Source organism: Hyalella azteca, unplaced genomic scaffold (assembly GCF_000764305.2).
Source record: "Hyalella azteca isolate HAZT.00-mixed unplaced genomic scaffold, Hazt_2.0.2 contig3061, whole genome shotgun sequence".
Taxonomy (NCBI): Eukaryota; Metazoa; Arthropoda; class Malacostraca; order Amphipoda; family Hyalellidae; genus Hyalella; species Hyalella azteca.
In genome coordinates, this window is record NW_025933315.1 from 42,094 (window position 1) to 58,015 (window position 15,922).

The following is a 15,922-nucleotide window of genomic DNA, read 5'->3' on the forward strand; positions in this document are numbered from 1 at the left end:
TTCCAGCTGAAACTTTCCCGAATACAAGCACCTACAGGTACGCTGCTTTCAGCTATAATATACTTTCTTAACCCTATGTTTCACCGCACTTTTCCGTAACAAGTTTTGCTTCGATTCGATATGCTTTACTGAACGGTATGTTGCGTTAGCTGAAGTTGACACGAACGCGAGCCATGTACTCAAGAATCTTGAGTGAAGAAGGAAAATGACGGGATTTTAAATAAAATATTTCAGATAATTATTCATAAAATCAAGTTGCTCGTTACAAGCAGCATCCGAAGCATCGATAAATGACTCATGACTTGCTACCAAGAGGCGTCTTATGCAATTACTAACAATACTTATAAATAGCAAAGAGATCGAGTCCGACGTCTTGACCGAAATACATTGAACAATTTCATCAACGACGGAATCCATTCCAACATTTTGTCAGTCATTTTATCGATGACGAACTGAATGGAAAAACCAATCTAACTTCGTGGTCCAAGCAGAACTACTGGCTTGCGAGAACTGCGTCTGGAAGAACTGCAGGGCCTGCTGCTCAGAACTGCAGCTCATGCCCAGGGCGCGGCGCAGGTAGGCGAGGTCGGCCTGCGTCTGCAGCTCCGGCAGTCCCGAGTCCAGCAGGATGGCAAAGAGAGACAACAAGAGACGAGAGTGTCGCCGCAGGGCCAAGTAAGCTCGACCGCACAACTCCTCAAACTTTTTAAACGAAGGCGACTCTTTGGCATTTTCATCGCCACCAGCTATGACCATAAGGAAGTCCTGCGTCAGCACGAACGGCACTCGCTCTCGCTGCACGCCAAATTTCTTCTTGTAGTTGCCTAAGAAATGACCGAAATCAATATGGAAAATTTGTCCATCTTCGTTAACCATTATGTTGTCGGGATGACGGTCGCCAATACCAAGGACAAAAGTGGCCACGCAATATCCAGCACATGAACGCGTAAAATTATCGATGGCTTGTGTTAGTTTGGGACCAGGATTGTGTTCCTTGATCCATTTGTAGAGCTGGCTTGAGTCTACTTGCACAGCCCCTAGTTTAGCTCGTCGTTGAATAGAATATATTGTCCGAGAATTGCTCACGAGCTCAATGACGCCCATATTGCCGTGCATGGCCAGGCAGCTGTACGGGGTCATGCGCAGGTCCAAGCCCTCCTCGGCCCAGATGCTCGCCATCACCGACAACACCTGCAGGCTCAGTTCGTCCTGTCTCAGGTCGTCACCCCGCTTGAATATCATGCAGAAAGTGTCAGCGTGACAGTGGGCCATCGGGTCCGAATTGTACCACACAATTTTCAGTGGCTTTCGTGCGCTGTCGAGTACACTGCATGCGGAGACCTTCAAAGCGCCCAGATGCCGGCCCTGACACAGCGGTGACGACACGTGCTGCAGCGCCGTCAGGTTCTCCTTCTGTGCCAGCAGCTCGCGCAGTGAACTCGATTGGTCCTTGGGAAAAATTATATCTAGTAAGAAATTGGTTCATGCATTTATTTACATGTATACATTAGTTGCGGGGAAAATGAATACCTACTGAATAATAGATTGATAATAAATTTAAAGGCATCGAGCGCTTATCCTTTCTGTGACAACAGCTCACCAGGTGAACTTGATTGGTCCTATAAATAAAAGAGCATTTGATGAGGAATATCTTGATGACTAATATGGTATCCTAAAAATGTAATTGAACAATTCGATGTTTAGACAGGGAATCGAGCAATATATTTCCTTATACCAGAGGCTGGTCATTAAGTAATTTTGACTAATATCTGTTGGCGTCTAGAGTCGAACAGCGCTAGCTACGTTCCTCGGCAGGTAAATAGAAAAGATTGTTCCCTCAGGCAAATGTAGTGAGGGCATTTCCTGTAGAGCATAGATTGAGTGATATAGGTACTCCTGGAGTTAACTTAGAGGGAAGGATGAGTGAAATGTTTTCTACATATTAACCTCAGTTTGTCAATAAAATTGCGTTTAGCTGTAAATGATATAAATAATCCTCCTCACTCTGCCGTGTGGTATGCTCACCCTAGCGGGACAGGAGGCCAGAGTCGTAGCGAGATCGGCGAGGCACCGCAACATCTTCACCTGCGCCGTCAGCAGCGCCATCTGCCGCCGGCACAACCCCCGGCAGTAGGCCTCCAGCACCCCCAGCACCCGCACCGACGCTCCCAGACACCTGCACAGTTAGTACAATACACCACGCAGGCCTCCAGCACCCCCAGCACCCGCATCGACGCCCCCAGACACCTGCTCAGTTAATACAATACACCACGCAGGCCTCCAGCACCCCCAGCACCCGCACCGACGCCCCCAGACACCTGCTCAGTTAGTTCAATACACCACGCAGGCCTCCAGCACCCCCAGCTGGATGGATGAATGAATGAAAGAAATGGTTCATATTGACTGCTACAACCTTGTAATATCATCGATATTCCGGGGACCTCATCAAGGGTCTAGGAATATCATTGAAAGGTGTAGCTATGGAGGAAACGAGTACGGAACTTTCACTGGGAAAAGAATATATAATCAAATTGAAAGGAATAAATTCCTCAGTCTTAATATATTGAGTCTTATCTCAGTCTAAATATATTGAGAGTTGATTATTCAGAAAAAGTGCACCTCAAGTGTAGCACCAACTTGGCCAGATGCGACGCTCTACAGGAACTATTGCTCGTAAATTAAATGAAGCTCCCTGAGGAAAAACCAAGCTACGCTGGCGTACGCCGTACACTTTATGCAATGCAGAGGAAGACAAGGAATTAATCAATTAAAGTCACGGCGTAATACCGGTTATCCTTAAGACCGTAAGATCCCCAGGTAAGAAGTATCCAGAACTCGTTTAGGGACGCCAGTCCAAGGCTATGCTGCAAGCACCACGTTTTGACCAAGAGCCACCCATCAGCGATACCGAATAATGAGCTGAACTTCCCGAGGCTCAAACCCACGGCTAGCTCCTCTTCTCCGGTACCGCTGCCACTACCCTACAGTGGCACTGACCAACGAATTAAAGCGTTGACATCCCGTTAGCCGGGCCAGTTAACCTCAAGTCTTTACAACTGATTGGTATTTATAATCGGTCTTTATTGTTGGACATGACTCATTGAATTAGGCAGTTAAGTGCTGATGTTTTTTGCTGATATTGTTTAAGTTGCTGACGTTTTTTCAGATTAACCTGAATCTGCTTTACTTGGGTTAGTTATGAGAGAGTGACCACTTGAGTATTAAACACCTGAGATGGTGAACAAAGTTGTGCCCGAAGGAGGCGTTGGTGAGGGCGCGGTGCAGGAGGAAGTGCAGCAGGGGCGACGACATGTACATCTCCTGCAGCGCAGACTGGCACAGCTGCAGCAGGTACTGTGAAGTAGCATTTGTTGTAAACGCTGTAAAGTAATAGCTACTGTGAATGCTGTAGAGTAACAGTTGCTATAAACACTGTACAGTAAGAGCTGCTGTGAACGCTGTAAAGTAACAGCTATTGTAGACGCGATGCTGCGGTATAACATAGTAATGTAATGCATAGTGCAGCGGTTACTATGTACAGAGGCTACTTATGAAAAAAAGTAATAATTGCACTCTGCTAGGGTAAGCTGGTAAGAGACTAGACTAGTCATGGTAAGTGGTACTTGGCAAGAGTGGCGCACCAGTTGCAGGTGGTGGGGAGACAAGGTCTTGGCGAGGCTCTGGACGGCGGTGTAGCGCACCACAGGGTCGGGGTAGTGGCGCTGTAGCAGCTCAATGCACACGCCCATGGGCAGGGAGCTCGACCACAGGCCGTGCAGCAGAGAGTACACCTGCAGGGGGTGTGTATGAACGTGTATGAACACGTGATTCATGAATCACGATGAATCACGTGTATGAACACGTGATTCATGCAGCAGCACAGCTGACCTATTGAGTGTACAAAATATTAAAAATTATCATGTAAGGTACGGTATTTATTCTATCTATTCAACATTAAATGAACGTTGCCACGACAATAAACATTCTAACGATACATATTAAGGCATGTACAACAATTATGCAATATAGCTGATATTAACAATCAACTAAACGTTAGGAATATCAAGGTGTCTTCCGGCACCAGTCAGTGAGCTCAGGAGCAACTGATGACAAGGTGGGCATCCCAGTCACCCCACCTCTGCCACGACGTCCCTATGAATATGTCCACCGTCATCCCACCTCTGCCCCGACGTCCCTATGAATGTGTCCACCGTCACCCCACCTCTGCCACGACGTCCCATGAATATGTCTACCGTCACCCCACCTCTGCCACGACGTCCCTGTTGGTCCAGCAGACAGAGTGCAGTAGCCGTGGCAGGACGCATGGCACTCGGTGGCAGTAGCGCCGCAGTCGCCACAGTCTGGCCAGGTCTGCGGCAGGCACTGCGGTGCACAGGTCCACTTCAGACAAGCGGCACAGGAACGACAGGTCCTCGTCGCTGGGGGAGTGCGCGTCCTGCTGCACGCCGCTCGATCGCGTCTGCACAACCACACATTCTAATAAAAACTAGCAAATTTTCAAACCTATCAAATTTTAAACCGATAACCTCCCACCTATCACTAATCCAACAGAGCACCAAAGGATAACATCTGACCTATCACTAAGCCAACACAGCACCAAAAGAAAACCTCTCACCTATCACTAATCCAATACAGCACCAAAGGATAACCTCTCACTTATCACTATGCCACCACAGCACCAAAGGATAACCTCTCACCTATCACTAAGCCAACACAGCACCAAAGGATAACCTCTCACTTATCACTATGCCACCACAGCACCAAAGGATAACCTCTCACCTATCACTAATCCACCACGGCACCAAAAGATAACCTCTCACCTATCACTAGGCCACCACGGCACCAAAGGATAACCTCTCACCTATCACTAGGCCACCACAGCAGTAGATAATAACCTAACCAAGCGTGTCAACATGTCACCGTGTCAGCAGCAGGAGGAGGCGCCAGCTTCTCAGAGGTGCAGGCGTAGGCCAGGATCTGCCGCAGGGACGGGAAGTGCACGGGCCTGCCACCTGACTTGGTCTCGGGGACGACCACGAGGCGCCCGTGTCTGGAGGCCGGTGCGTCTGCTGCAGGCGGCAACGGGGAAAACTCAATTTATTACATAAACTCAGGAAAAAGGTTTATTCAACATGCCATAGTACCTCCCTACAGGCAAGAAGACTTTTTCATTACAGTTTTTAAAAGAAGAACTTATTTTAATCCACTATAGCATAGATGTTGTCATAAAATTTTGAATATCAGCCAAGTAAACATGGATATTCTAAATGTATTGCCGCAACTCACGCAGGTCTAGGAACGGGAAGAGGAACTGGCAGAGGCCGGCGCTGGCGACGCCTTCGCCTTCAGCGCCGCCGTCACTCAGGGGGAGGCTGAGGCGCTCCTGCACCAGACGCCCCTCGTGGTCGAACAGAGGGCAGCAGGTGCTGCTCACCACCCTGCTGTTCCCCTGAGCAGTTCATAACACTCATTATTTCATTATAAAATAAATTCTATGAATAACTCCTCCAAAGTGAAACGTCCGACGGAATCAAAAAGCGGCCGGAGTGCGCATGAACATCCCTTGCGTGACGCTTTAAAAGAATGGAGCATCAATAATTGTTATAAAAATATTAGGTGATTCTGCTACTACACACGAAATAACATAGGAGGAGCAATAATAAGGAGAAGCAGCAAAATATAAAAAGAAATGACTCATTAACGCAACGACCAGTTGCTACATTAGCACCCGATGTCTCGCAGGAACCCTGAAGCTGCCAAGTGTATCCTCACAGTCCTCGCGCTATTACTCCTCGAGTTGTGAATTCCTCACAGGAATAAGGAGTTGAATTACCTTTAGTATGAGAGGAAGAAGTTATCATTCATGCACACTTAGTTAATAATAGGAACTCGATACTGTCTTGAAGCTCCCGAAGCAGTGGTGTACATCAGCGATTCGCATCGCTATTGAGTCCATCAGGACGACAATATCCAAATGTCATTTGATGATCAACACATCACTAGGGGCGGGTGATGAAGGTCTCATCAGGACAGGGGGTGAGGTGATGACACCTAACACGTCACTAGGGGCGGGTGATGAAGGTCTCACCAGGACAGGAGGTGAGGTGATGACACCTAACATGTCACTAGGGTGGGTGATGAAGGTCTCACCAGGACAGGAGGTGAGGTGATGACACCTAACACGTCACTAGGGCGGGTGATGAAGGTCTCACCAGGACAGGTGAGGTGATGACGGACAAGCAGAGCTTGGTGGCCCGGGGACAGTCCTGCAGGTTCAGGTCCCACTCCAGCCACTCGTCCCACTCAGCGCAGCAGCCTTCCTGTTAACATTTACGTACATATTAAAGATTGAGTCCATCAGGACGACAATATATCCAAATGTCATTTGATGATCAAAGAGCAACATATCCCCTTTACTCATATATACTGCCATACAACATATAATGCCAAATAGGATGTGGGGAAAAGTAACATGCAACATGAGCCTTAAATGGGATTATGAGGAATTACATTAGACCAGTGGTTCCCAAACTTTTTCAGGCTGGCGCCTCCTTTGACTCCCTAGTGAATTTCTATCGCCCCCCCCACCACAGACACATATAAAAACATACGTCTCTTTCATGAAATTTAGTACGCTGCAATTTTAAAAGATTAAGGTTAAACAAAAANTGATCTAGGTGATATGATGGCAGCCCTATTCTATTGTATTGATCTAGGTGATGTGTAGGCAGCCCTATTCTAAATAAAACAAAGGTGATATGATCTAGGTGATATCTCAGCTAGGTGATATGATGGCAGCCCTATTCTATTGTATTGATCTAGGTGATATGTAGGCAGCCCTATTCTATTGTATTGATCTAGGTGATATGATGGCAGCCCTATTCTATTGTATTGATCTAGGTGATATGTAGGCAGCCCTGTCAGAAACAAAGCTAGACCGGTTCTATTGTCTGTGCTGCCGACGGTCTACTCACGGTGCCGTCATCAGACCCTGGGTGGTCTGTAGAAGACACGAGGGCGGCGCTGGTCTGCTGCGGGGGGCAGAGCTCGTCGCGTCCGTGGTACAGACCCCCCACCACCCGCACCTGCGGCACCGACGCGTCGGGTAATACGAGGTCATAGGAGGGTAATGTGGCGAGGTAATGTGTGGTAATGTGTTGTAATATAGCAGGGTAATATGGCGGGGTAATGTGTTGTAATATAGCAGGGTAATACAAGGTAATATAGTTTTCATTGACTCAGAAGACAATAATGTTGAGGAGTGAACGGAATGTAAATGCTCTGATTGAGAGCAGTTAATTTGAGTCTAGGCAAGCGCGGATGGAATAAGGGTAACGGGATAAGTTCTTATTTCTTGCCCACCTTCTGACCAGAAGAAGCATTCAACTTTGTCGCGCGCTTGACGCAGACCTTGACAGGTCCTGACAGGCTAGGATGCCACAAGTTGACAGAGTTGCCAGACCTCTGGTCATCGGCAACGGAGTCACTGTCCGGCAAAAATTTGTTAGCTTCTGGAGGTGTGGTCCTAGAGTTTGGTGGAAGTCTTCTCTTGACTTTATGTCTGACATGCGGGGTCCTGGAGGCTTGAACTGGTGATAGGCAGCAATTATTGTTGCATTGTATTTTTTTAAAGGAACAGCGGGGTTTACAATCTTGGGTAGATATAGAGTTGCCGTCATATTTAGCGAGTCGAGCTTCTGTGAACTGCTGCCGGAGCAGCTGTGTGATGGGCGGCACAATGTCGGTTCTATTTAGAGTGAGGGGAGAGGATGCAGAGGTTTGGGCGCTGCGAGAGCATTTCAGTTCATTTGCACAATCCAAGGTCTTAGGCTGGGAATTAGAAACTCTCACTGCTTTCTTGTGAGCAATCATTCCCTTGAAATAGTATTGACATTGCCTTATTTTGATCGAGTCGAGTTTTCGACGCTTGCGCATCAAATTTCTTTCGGGAGTTCCGTCAGCCTGGAGGCGTTTTCTGTTGGATGAATAATCGTTTCTGTGTTCAGATTTTGGTAATTCCTTGTCACAGTCAGAAAGTGTAGCTTGTTTCCGTGGCGCTATGTCTGAAGAACAAGATTTAGTCTGATGGTGCAGCTCCGGTACAGAGTTCTTACAGCAGCACTCAGCAGAGACGTGGTTCATACAAGAACAACCTCTCGCTCCCAGGCGGGACAAGCTGCTCTCCAGCTCCGCAAATGGCAGCATGATCAGTTTAGGCGTCTTGCCTCGACATATCATTTGATAAATGGTCTGCGGCAAAGAGAGAATAGCATATTACACTATTTGCTATTAGCAATAGCAATTCATTACACTACCTATTTTTTTCAATTCGTCAGGGTGTAATGCATTCGCACTAAACAGGCTAATGATCAATTGTGTCGTCAGTAGGTGGCATAAAATTAGAACTGTTGACTATTAATTCGGAAAATAAACCATATTAGTCTGTGATTTCAAAAACCAATAAACTATTACTAAATTACAGATGGAAAGAAAAGTTATCAGTTTTTTTTCTAAAGTTCCTCTACATGCTACATCAAGCAGGACAACCATTTCATAAATCTTGCCTTCGTTGGTAAATACAGTCCAATTTGAACCATCGTGATATCTATCACCTTGAAAAGTTTAGTGTATTAGTTAGCCCTGAAGTAATTAATGTTACCTATATTTTGATAACAGTACACAGTGAATAATTTGTTTACAATGGCACATTACCTTGTATTGAGCGATGGGTTCCTCGGCCAGCAGATATTCAGTGACGCCAGAAATTTTCAGCACATGCGCCTCCACTTGCTGCTGGCACTGAGGAGACTGCAGGCAGTCATTCGTCTTATTATCTTCATTAATTAGCGCGTCAAAGTTAATGTCATTCAAATGTGGCGGAGAGAGCGACTGTTGAGCAGCAGGAGTAGCTGGCCCAGCTTCTTGTGTGGCTGTCAAACCAAGTTTATGAAGAACAACGTGCAGGATTTTCTTGGGAGTGTCTGACCAAAGAGCCTTGACGGTGCAGTCCTTTGATTTGTACATAACACCCACGTGCAGAAAGCCTGCAACATATCAAATAAATCAGTGTACAGAAATATGGAAAAGTATACAAGCTAACCAAGGATAAATGGTTAAAAGTTGCATGAAAACAATGTTACGAATGGGGCCATATAGGAAAATACATTTTTCCCCTACTGAACAGAAACACAACATTTACTCATTAATCGAGGTCACAATTAGTCTTAAACACACTTAATGTAATTTCCTAAGTTGCTGAAAGATTGTGTCAAAAGTTCTCACAAAATGAGAACTGCTTGCAAATATTGCTGATGTTCTGAGCGGAGACCAACGGAAGCTGTCAACGCTGTAATAAGAAACAAATTCTGGAGGTTTGATAAATGAAGGCTAGAAAAAGTACCAGCCATGAAGAGAACTTAAGGGAAAGAATCGTGGATGATGGTGCCTCTATTCACTGAACATCAGTGAGAGGCCATCGTAAATGAGAAGTGGTGGCTGGAGTACCTTGATCCTTATTACTTGCAGCAGTCAAGGGCAGAATTGGTGAAGCCTCAAGCAGCGGAGGGAAGTTATAGCGAGCAATGGACAGCCAGCCACCCCGTTCTCTGCACTCCACGGCATCCTCAACAACCTGCAGGAACAAAACAAAATTTTAACTTATCAGACACATAAAAATGGGCCTGAATACGCCAATTAAACCTCTAGGTAAAACCCAACTTAGGAGTAAGGGGTTCAGTAAACCTCGATGTCACTTATTTGAAATAAGGCTTCAACTAAAAATTCCCTACTTGTATGAATTGGAAAGTAATGAGAAGCCATGTGTAACAAAGTCTTTTAATTTTGAGCTACTAAATGAAGACTAATAATTGGTTCATTCATCCTAGTGCTATTGTTACTCAAAGAGCAAGTTAATCGTAGGAGGAAGATGGTACATTATAACTTTTCTACAGTCCTAATGGCAGGTCAGCAGTAGAGACGTACAACTTAGCATTTCCACTACTGAGGCTTACTATCAATTCCTTACTGAATCAAACCAAAGATCCACAAATACTGAATGAGAAGAATAGCTTAATTTAATTATTAGTACTCCAGTACTCCTCATCATTATCAAGACAATGAAATAATGAAAGAAATCACCTCCAAAATAGAACGCCGGAAAGAAGTTATTTCTTGATCATGACAATCATCAAGGTCACTCAAAGGACGACCAGCAATCAGACCTGTAAGACACATGAAAATCTCACAAAACAATATGATAAATTCACTACAATGATTGTTAGTTGATCCTTAAGCTTAAGAAACTGTTTTAATAGACGCATAATATAATAAAAACCCTATTATGTGCTAAACATTGCTCATGATGAAAACTGGTGTCAGTTATCTGGTATATCTTTTTCTAATCGGAGGTCATAAACATGGGTGATTTTTAGCACATTTTCTCATTTATGGAAAAAATACACTACGTATTGTGCTTGCCATGTCCGTCCATCCGTCTGTCCGTGACCTCAAGTTTTCATCAATGAGAAAATGCGCTCTCTGTCACTCACTGCAGTGAGTACTGAGTTATATTTTTTAATATTTCAATCAAGAAATTGGCTGCATTTAAGGTTAATTTTCAGATGCTTCAATTGATCCAATTTCAGGAAAAAATACCAAAATAATACATACAAGCAGCCTGGAAATCTATCATTGGCAAATCTTGGTACACAGAATCCCTATTGACATCTTTGTACAATTCTAAAGCATGATTTTATACATTTGTATTGAGATTATAGTTTTGATTTTCAACTTCATTTGCACATTGATAATTATGTCTTGTAACACCATAGGTTCTAGTCTTTTTATGCATGTTTACGCACTTCTGGAAAACTTATAAGCAGGTTTGAAGAACATCTCTGAGTTTGTTTACAAAAGGCTATTAGATAACTATTGTGTCATGATTTTCATATCACGAGTCATGAAACACTTTCTAACAATACATTGTATTCATTTAAGACTTCCTCCACATTATTCTGAGAATTGCTTAAACTTCACTACTGCCTCTACTACTACTACTCTACTACTACTACTCCTCTACTACTACTCTACTACTCTTGCTCCAGGTCAAAAATATAATCAAAACAAAGGATTAAAGAAATGAAGGCAGAGCAACTACATCTTTCACTTTCTGATAGATCCCTAAAGGAATGAAGTGGCAATGTCCTGTCTCAGCAATGTACCGTCAACCGGGGCTACTTGGGACGATTTCGAACGTTTTTCATTCATAACTTCTTACGATGAAACATTTCATAAACAAGTTTAGGCTCATTTCAAAGTTCTTTGCAAGGGCTATCACATGGCTTCTAAAAAAAATCCATATGCTATTCGTAAGGTGCCAGAAGCAAAAAAAGGGTGTCCCGAGTAGCCCCGTTGAACAGGGCTACTCGGGACACTTGGAATAAAACTTCATTTTAAAACATTTGAAGCATGCTGAGTGTACTCATCCTTTAATAACAGTACTCTGAAGTTCTCCTTTTTCATTGTAGATGATGTAGAGGTAGAATAAATGACTTTTTCTGTGATTTTTGCTTGTTTTTCCTTTATTGATATGATATTACCATATACAATAATCATCGTATTATTGATGCGATATTAACGTATTATTGATGCGATATTACAGTATCCATGAAAATGCCATTAAGCATTTACAACAACCTTGTCTACTGCAAGCTGCATATCAGCAGCCTTATAGCATTTTTTCTGTTTCTGTAAGTTTACAGGATGGCTTGTAATTTCACACCATTTTAATTGGGTTAAGTGAATTTCCTATAAAAAAAACTTGAAAAACATACCTGAAACAGAAAGGAATGTTTTAGTGACAACCATCATACGTTTTAAAGAAATAAATCATAGTTTAGGTCAATTACTTTTCATTCTATGATGCCTGGTGCACAATTCTATATATGACATTCTATGCACAATTTTGTGATGACCGATGATGCACTAATTTTTCGATAAGTGAAATTTTTTTTGCTGAACGAGGTAAATGTAATCAATATTCTTTGTTTTTAATTAATTTTTTTTCTTAACTGGAGCCTTTGCTAACTGAGGTGCTACTGTAAATGCGTTTTTAGGGGTGTCCCAAATAGCCCTGGGGGGTGTCCCGAGTAGCCCCGCCGTGCGGAATTGGCTGCCATTTTTTTTTATTGAGGTATGTAAATTCCGCAAATAAAGTTTTCATGCTGACACTTGTCTGCCACTTTTTTCTAAGCAAAATTTTTTAATACGGCAAATATTTTTTTACTACGGACCTTAGCAGAAGTAACTTTTCAAAATATAGTTTTTCACCATTTTTTAAGGAAATTTTCATAGCTAGTAAATGTAGTATTTTTGAACTTCTTTTATACTACATAGATAGGAAAAATGTTGATGTTTAGGCCACTATATTTAATTTTGCAATATTCCAATCAGTTTTGCTACTAAAACAGTTTTATGCCGTGTCGGAGGACTGTCCCGAGTTACCCCGCCCGTCCCGAGTAGCCCGGGTTGATGGTATTATTAATATAAATAATAATTTTAATTATCCTTCCAGCCATAATTTGTAATTACTGCATAAGCTATCCTAAAATTATTGCTAACAGAACATAAAAAGCCAGTTAATCATTTCTTTGTAGTTTGGATTTTGATCATTTCATCAAGAACCTTTATTTTCATCACTTTTGAGGAGCTTTGGCTACTTTTACAAATTACAAAACTATTACAATTTGATATGGGTATAGGGTAATAGGTCTGTAAGGCAAAATTACAAACAACCAATGTTGTTATTAATAATAGCATCATAAAATACTAAATGGAAAACTATGAAAGTAATGAGTTAAAAAATATATATATATATGATTCACCTATACATAGCTTATCAATTCTATTCATTAAATAATTAATAGTTGCAAACTTACAATTAATTAAATGATATGGTTAATTCAATTACCAATATATGAATTTTTTTAAGTTCTATAAGCTAAAATATTACATAATACAAAACTGCCATAATCTAATTGTTATTCTAAAGTTGAAAATGATCCTTGCATAAATTCTGTGGACTATTTGGTCCATTAAATATACAGAAGCAATTCTGAGTAAAACTGCACTTAGTTTCAGAATAATTGGGCAATTTAATATGTGACAATCCTTTCCAATATAATAAAACAAAAACACTCACCAACTTGAGCATAAAGTTTGACTTCCTCAATTGGCTGCTCCAAGAGTTTCAGTTTCATTGAAGAAAATTTCAAGTTTATTTCTAAAAGCTTTTCATCTTCGTCCCAGAGCAGCTGTTGTGTTGGAAATTCTGCATCACCAGCAATGCCCACCAACACATAGTTGGAGAGATCCCCTAAAGTTGCTGCTGCAGGATACTTCTTAGCCTCAGTCCATAGCAAATCTGAAAATATCAAGTTGATACAATTTAATAGAATATATATTGTCAGAAAAATTTTCTCCTTTGAATTTTATCAAACCAAACATCAATTATACCGTAAAATGGGGTAACTTAGACCATCGGGGTAACTTAGACCACTTTTCGTTTTTTTAACAAAAACCCCCACAACTCAAAAACTATTTGACATAGAAAAATTTTGTCAATATTGGAGTTATTTTACCAAAAAATATAATTGATTTTACCACCCGGTCTAAGTTACCCCAAGAGCTGGGGTAACAAAGACCACCACTTTTTTTGAAATTACATAAATACTATGAGAGGCAGGAGCCAGCAATTTATGGTGAGTGAAGCTAGAGTATAGACATGTATTTTGCATGTTTCAATTCAAGTTTAATTTAGCTAGTAAAAAAATGGCATCATTTATAATAAAAAAAGTGGTCTAAGTTACCCCATTTTACGGTACATGAAACAGGAGAGTAATAAAAATCAACTTTGGTATCTTTTATCATAAGCCAGCTAAACTTCAACGTAAATCATTTTGAACATGTTATACAGTAATAATATTCTATGGTTGCACAGACGAAAGGGCACTTGGGGCAGTACAACAGTGAATACAAAATATGGAACTAGTAATTACCCTAATTGAAGTTTTTATCTCATGTCTAATAGAGATGATAATACCACAATAAATTGTAGTTATGAGCTAAGCCTACAATACAGATTAGTTCAACTCTCAATTCATATCTCAGGCAGTAGCACATTACACTGCCTAAAATTCTTTTCTGTACTTGTGTAATCATATTCAATGCTCAGCAGGGTCAAGTGATCAAATATGTTTATTTTAGCCAAGCATTAAATTACCTACCAATGTTTCTGTACCACTCACGTTTAACGCTCCGAAGGGTCAAGTGATGTGAGCAAGAAAGAGGGACCAAGGAGCCATTTGGTAAGACAAAATCAAAAATTTTAAGTTCATCTTTTTCAATTTCCATGATAGGTGTAGACAATTTAATTGAAGAACTTCATCATCAGTAACCAAGACAGGAAGACCTGAGACCTGAAAGTTTATTTTTCTGTAATAAGAAGAAAATCAATATTGTCATTAAAGTAATCAATGGAAAATCTTGGTTCTTGAAATCATGGTAATTATAGTTTACTGCACTACTGTCAAACAAGGTAATAAAGGATAAATATTTTGGTTTTTCGTTGATAACTTCTTACCATGAAACATTTCACAAACAAGTTTGGGCTCATTTTAAAGGTCTTTGCAAGGGCTATTGGGCTATTTTATGGCATCTCTGTAAAAATTCTATATGCTATTTGTAAGGTGACAAGCAAAAAAAAAGCATCCCAAATTACTCCTGGGAACTGGGTAATCTGGGACACTTGAAATAAAATTTATTTTTAAAATGCATGAAGCATGCAGAGCGGACTCATCCATTACTAACGGTACCTACTCCAAAGTCCTCTTCATTTGCAGATGTAGATATAGAATAAATGACATTTTGTGTACTTTGAACTTGTTTTTCATTTATTGATGATATTACCATCAGGCTGGAATTATAGGATAGGGCATAAATTTACTTTCATTTTTGGGTGGACACATGTCCCTTTCCAGTTGTGATTGGTTGAGATGCCTTCCTCTCCAGACTGTGATTGGTTGTAGGATCATGATGATTTCCTGTCCAGACTATGGTTGGTTATGCAATGGCCTTTCTAACATTTTAGTGACAACAATAATATTTTTTGGAAAAATGAATCATAGTTTAAGTTAATTAGTTTTCACTCTATGTTGTAAGGTGCATAATTCTGTCTATGACATTCCATGCACAATTTTTTTATGACCAATGATGCATCAACTTGACTTGACTTGACAAGTTAGACGCTTGAGGCCTTTCTCAGAGACCTGTTCGTCTCTCCGAGACTATACTAACTTTGTAATATTAGCAAAATTCGGGGGCGGCTGGGTTGCAAAAAAAAGTTAGTGTCTAGTTCTGGCATGATGGAGCATAGAGAGTAGGCAGATGAAGCCNCCCAACTTCCTGCGTAAAAACGCTCTGAAAGAAATCATTTAGTAGATTGGCTTTTTCCTGGTCATTTTCTGTTTTTCTTCCATCTTCCTTGATTAGGTCGGCTACTCCACTACGACTCTTGGTTTTGGATTTGACGTACTGCCAGAACGCCTTTGGGTTGGTTTTTGATTCAGCTGCGATTTTCTTTTCTAATTGCTTCTGTGCATTGCGACAGTCCTTTCTGGCTTTATTTCTTACTTTTTTGTATGCTTGGTAATCTTGTCCATCGCGGGTTTCTTGCCATCGCCTGAAGAGTTTGTGCTTCTTCCTTACTATTGTGAGAGTGTCTTTGTCCATCCAAGTTTTGCCTTTTCTGCCAGATGTGCGCGACATTGGAGTTGATGCTTCAATTGCCTCAGTTATTTTGTTTTTGATTTTGGTCCATGTTTCGTCCACCTCCAGGCCGCTCAGT

The 15,922-nt window shown here is 41.6% G+C and overlaps 1 protein-coding gene across 1 annotated transcript; it reads right to left on the minus strand.

Annotated features, from left to right (window-relative positions):
* Positions 1–221: 221 nt before the first annotated feature.
* Positions 222–14,511, minus strand: LOC108665589 (phosphatidylinositol 4,5-bisphosphate 3-kinase catalytic subunit alpha isoform). The gene is made up of 15 exons (XM_018152363.1): positions 14,325–14,511; positions 13,220–13,441; positions 10,159–10,241; positions 9,526–9,652; positions 8,734–9,065; positions 7,384–8,271; positions 6,996–7,106; positions 6,234–6,341; positions 5,308–5,470; positions 4,942–5,090; positions 4,265–4,480; positions 3,642–3,791; positions 3,230–3,354; positions 2,026–2,176; positions 222–1,449 (listed from the first exon to the last, which is right to left on the minus strand). Exons 1-15 carry the CDS (start codon positions 14,428–14,430, stop codon positions 439–441), a joined length of 3,942 nt encoding a protein of 1,313 aa, XP_018007852.1. The 5' UTR covers positions 14,431–14,511; the 3' UTR covers positions 222–438.
* Between the last annotated feature and the right edge of the window lie 1,411 nt (positions 14,512–15,922).

Coding starts and splice junctions, on each gene's coding strand:
- LOC108665589 (XM_018152363.1), bottom strand. CDS start 14,430: ATGGAAATTGAAAAAGATGAACTTAAAATTTTTGATTTTGTCTTACCA. Junction 5,091..5,307: donor CTTCCCGTTCCTAGACCTGC/GTGAGTTGCGGC, acceptor TGCCGCCTGCAG/CAGACGCACCGGCCTCCAGA. Junction 1,450..2,025: donor TGGCCTCCTGTCCCGCTAGG/GTGAGCATACCA, acceptor ATTTTTCCCAAG/GACCAATCGAGTTCACTGCG.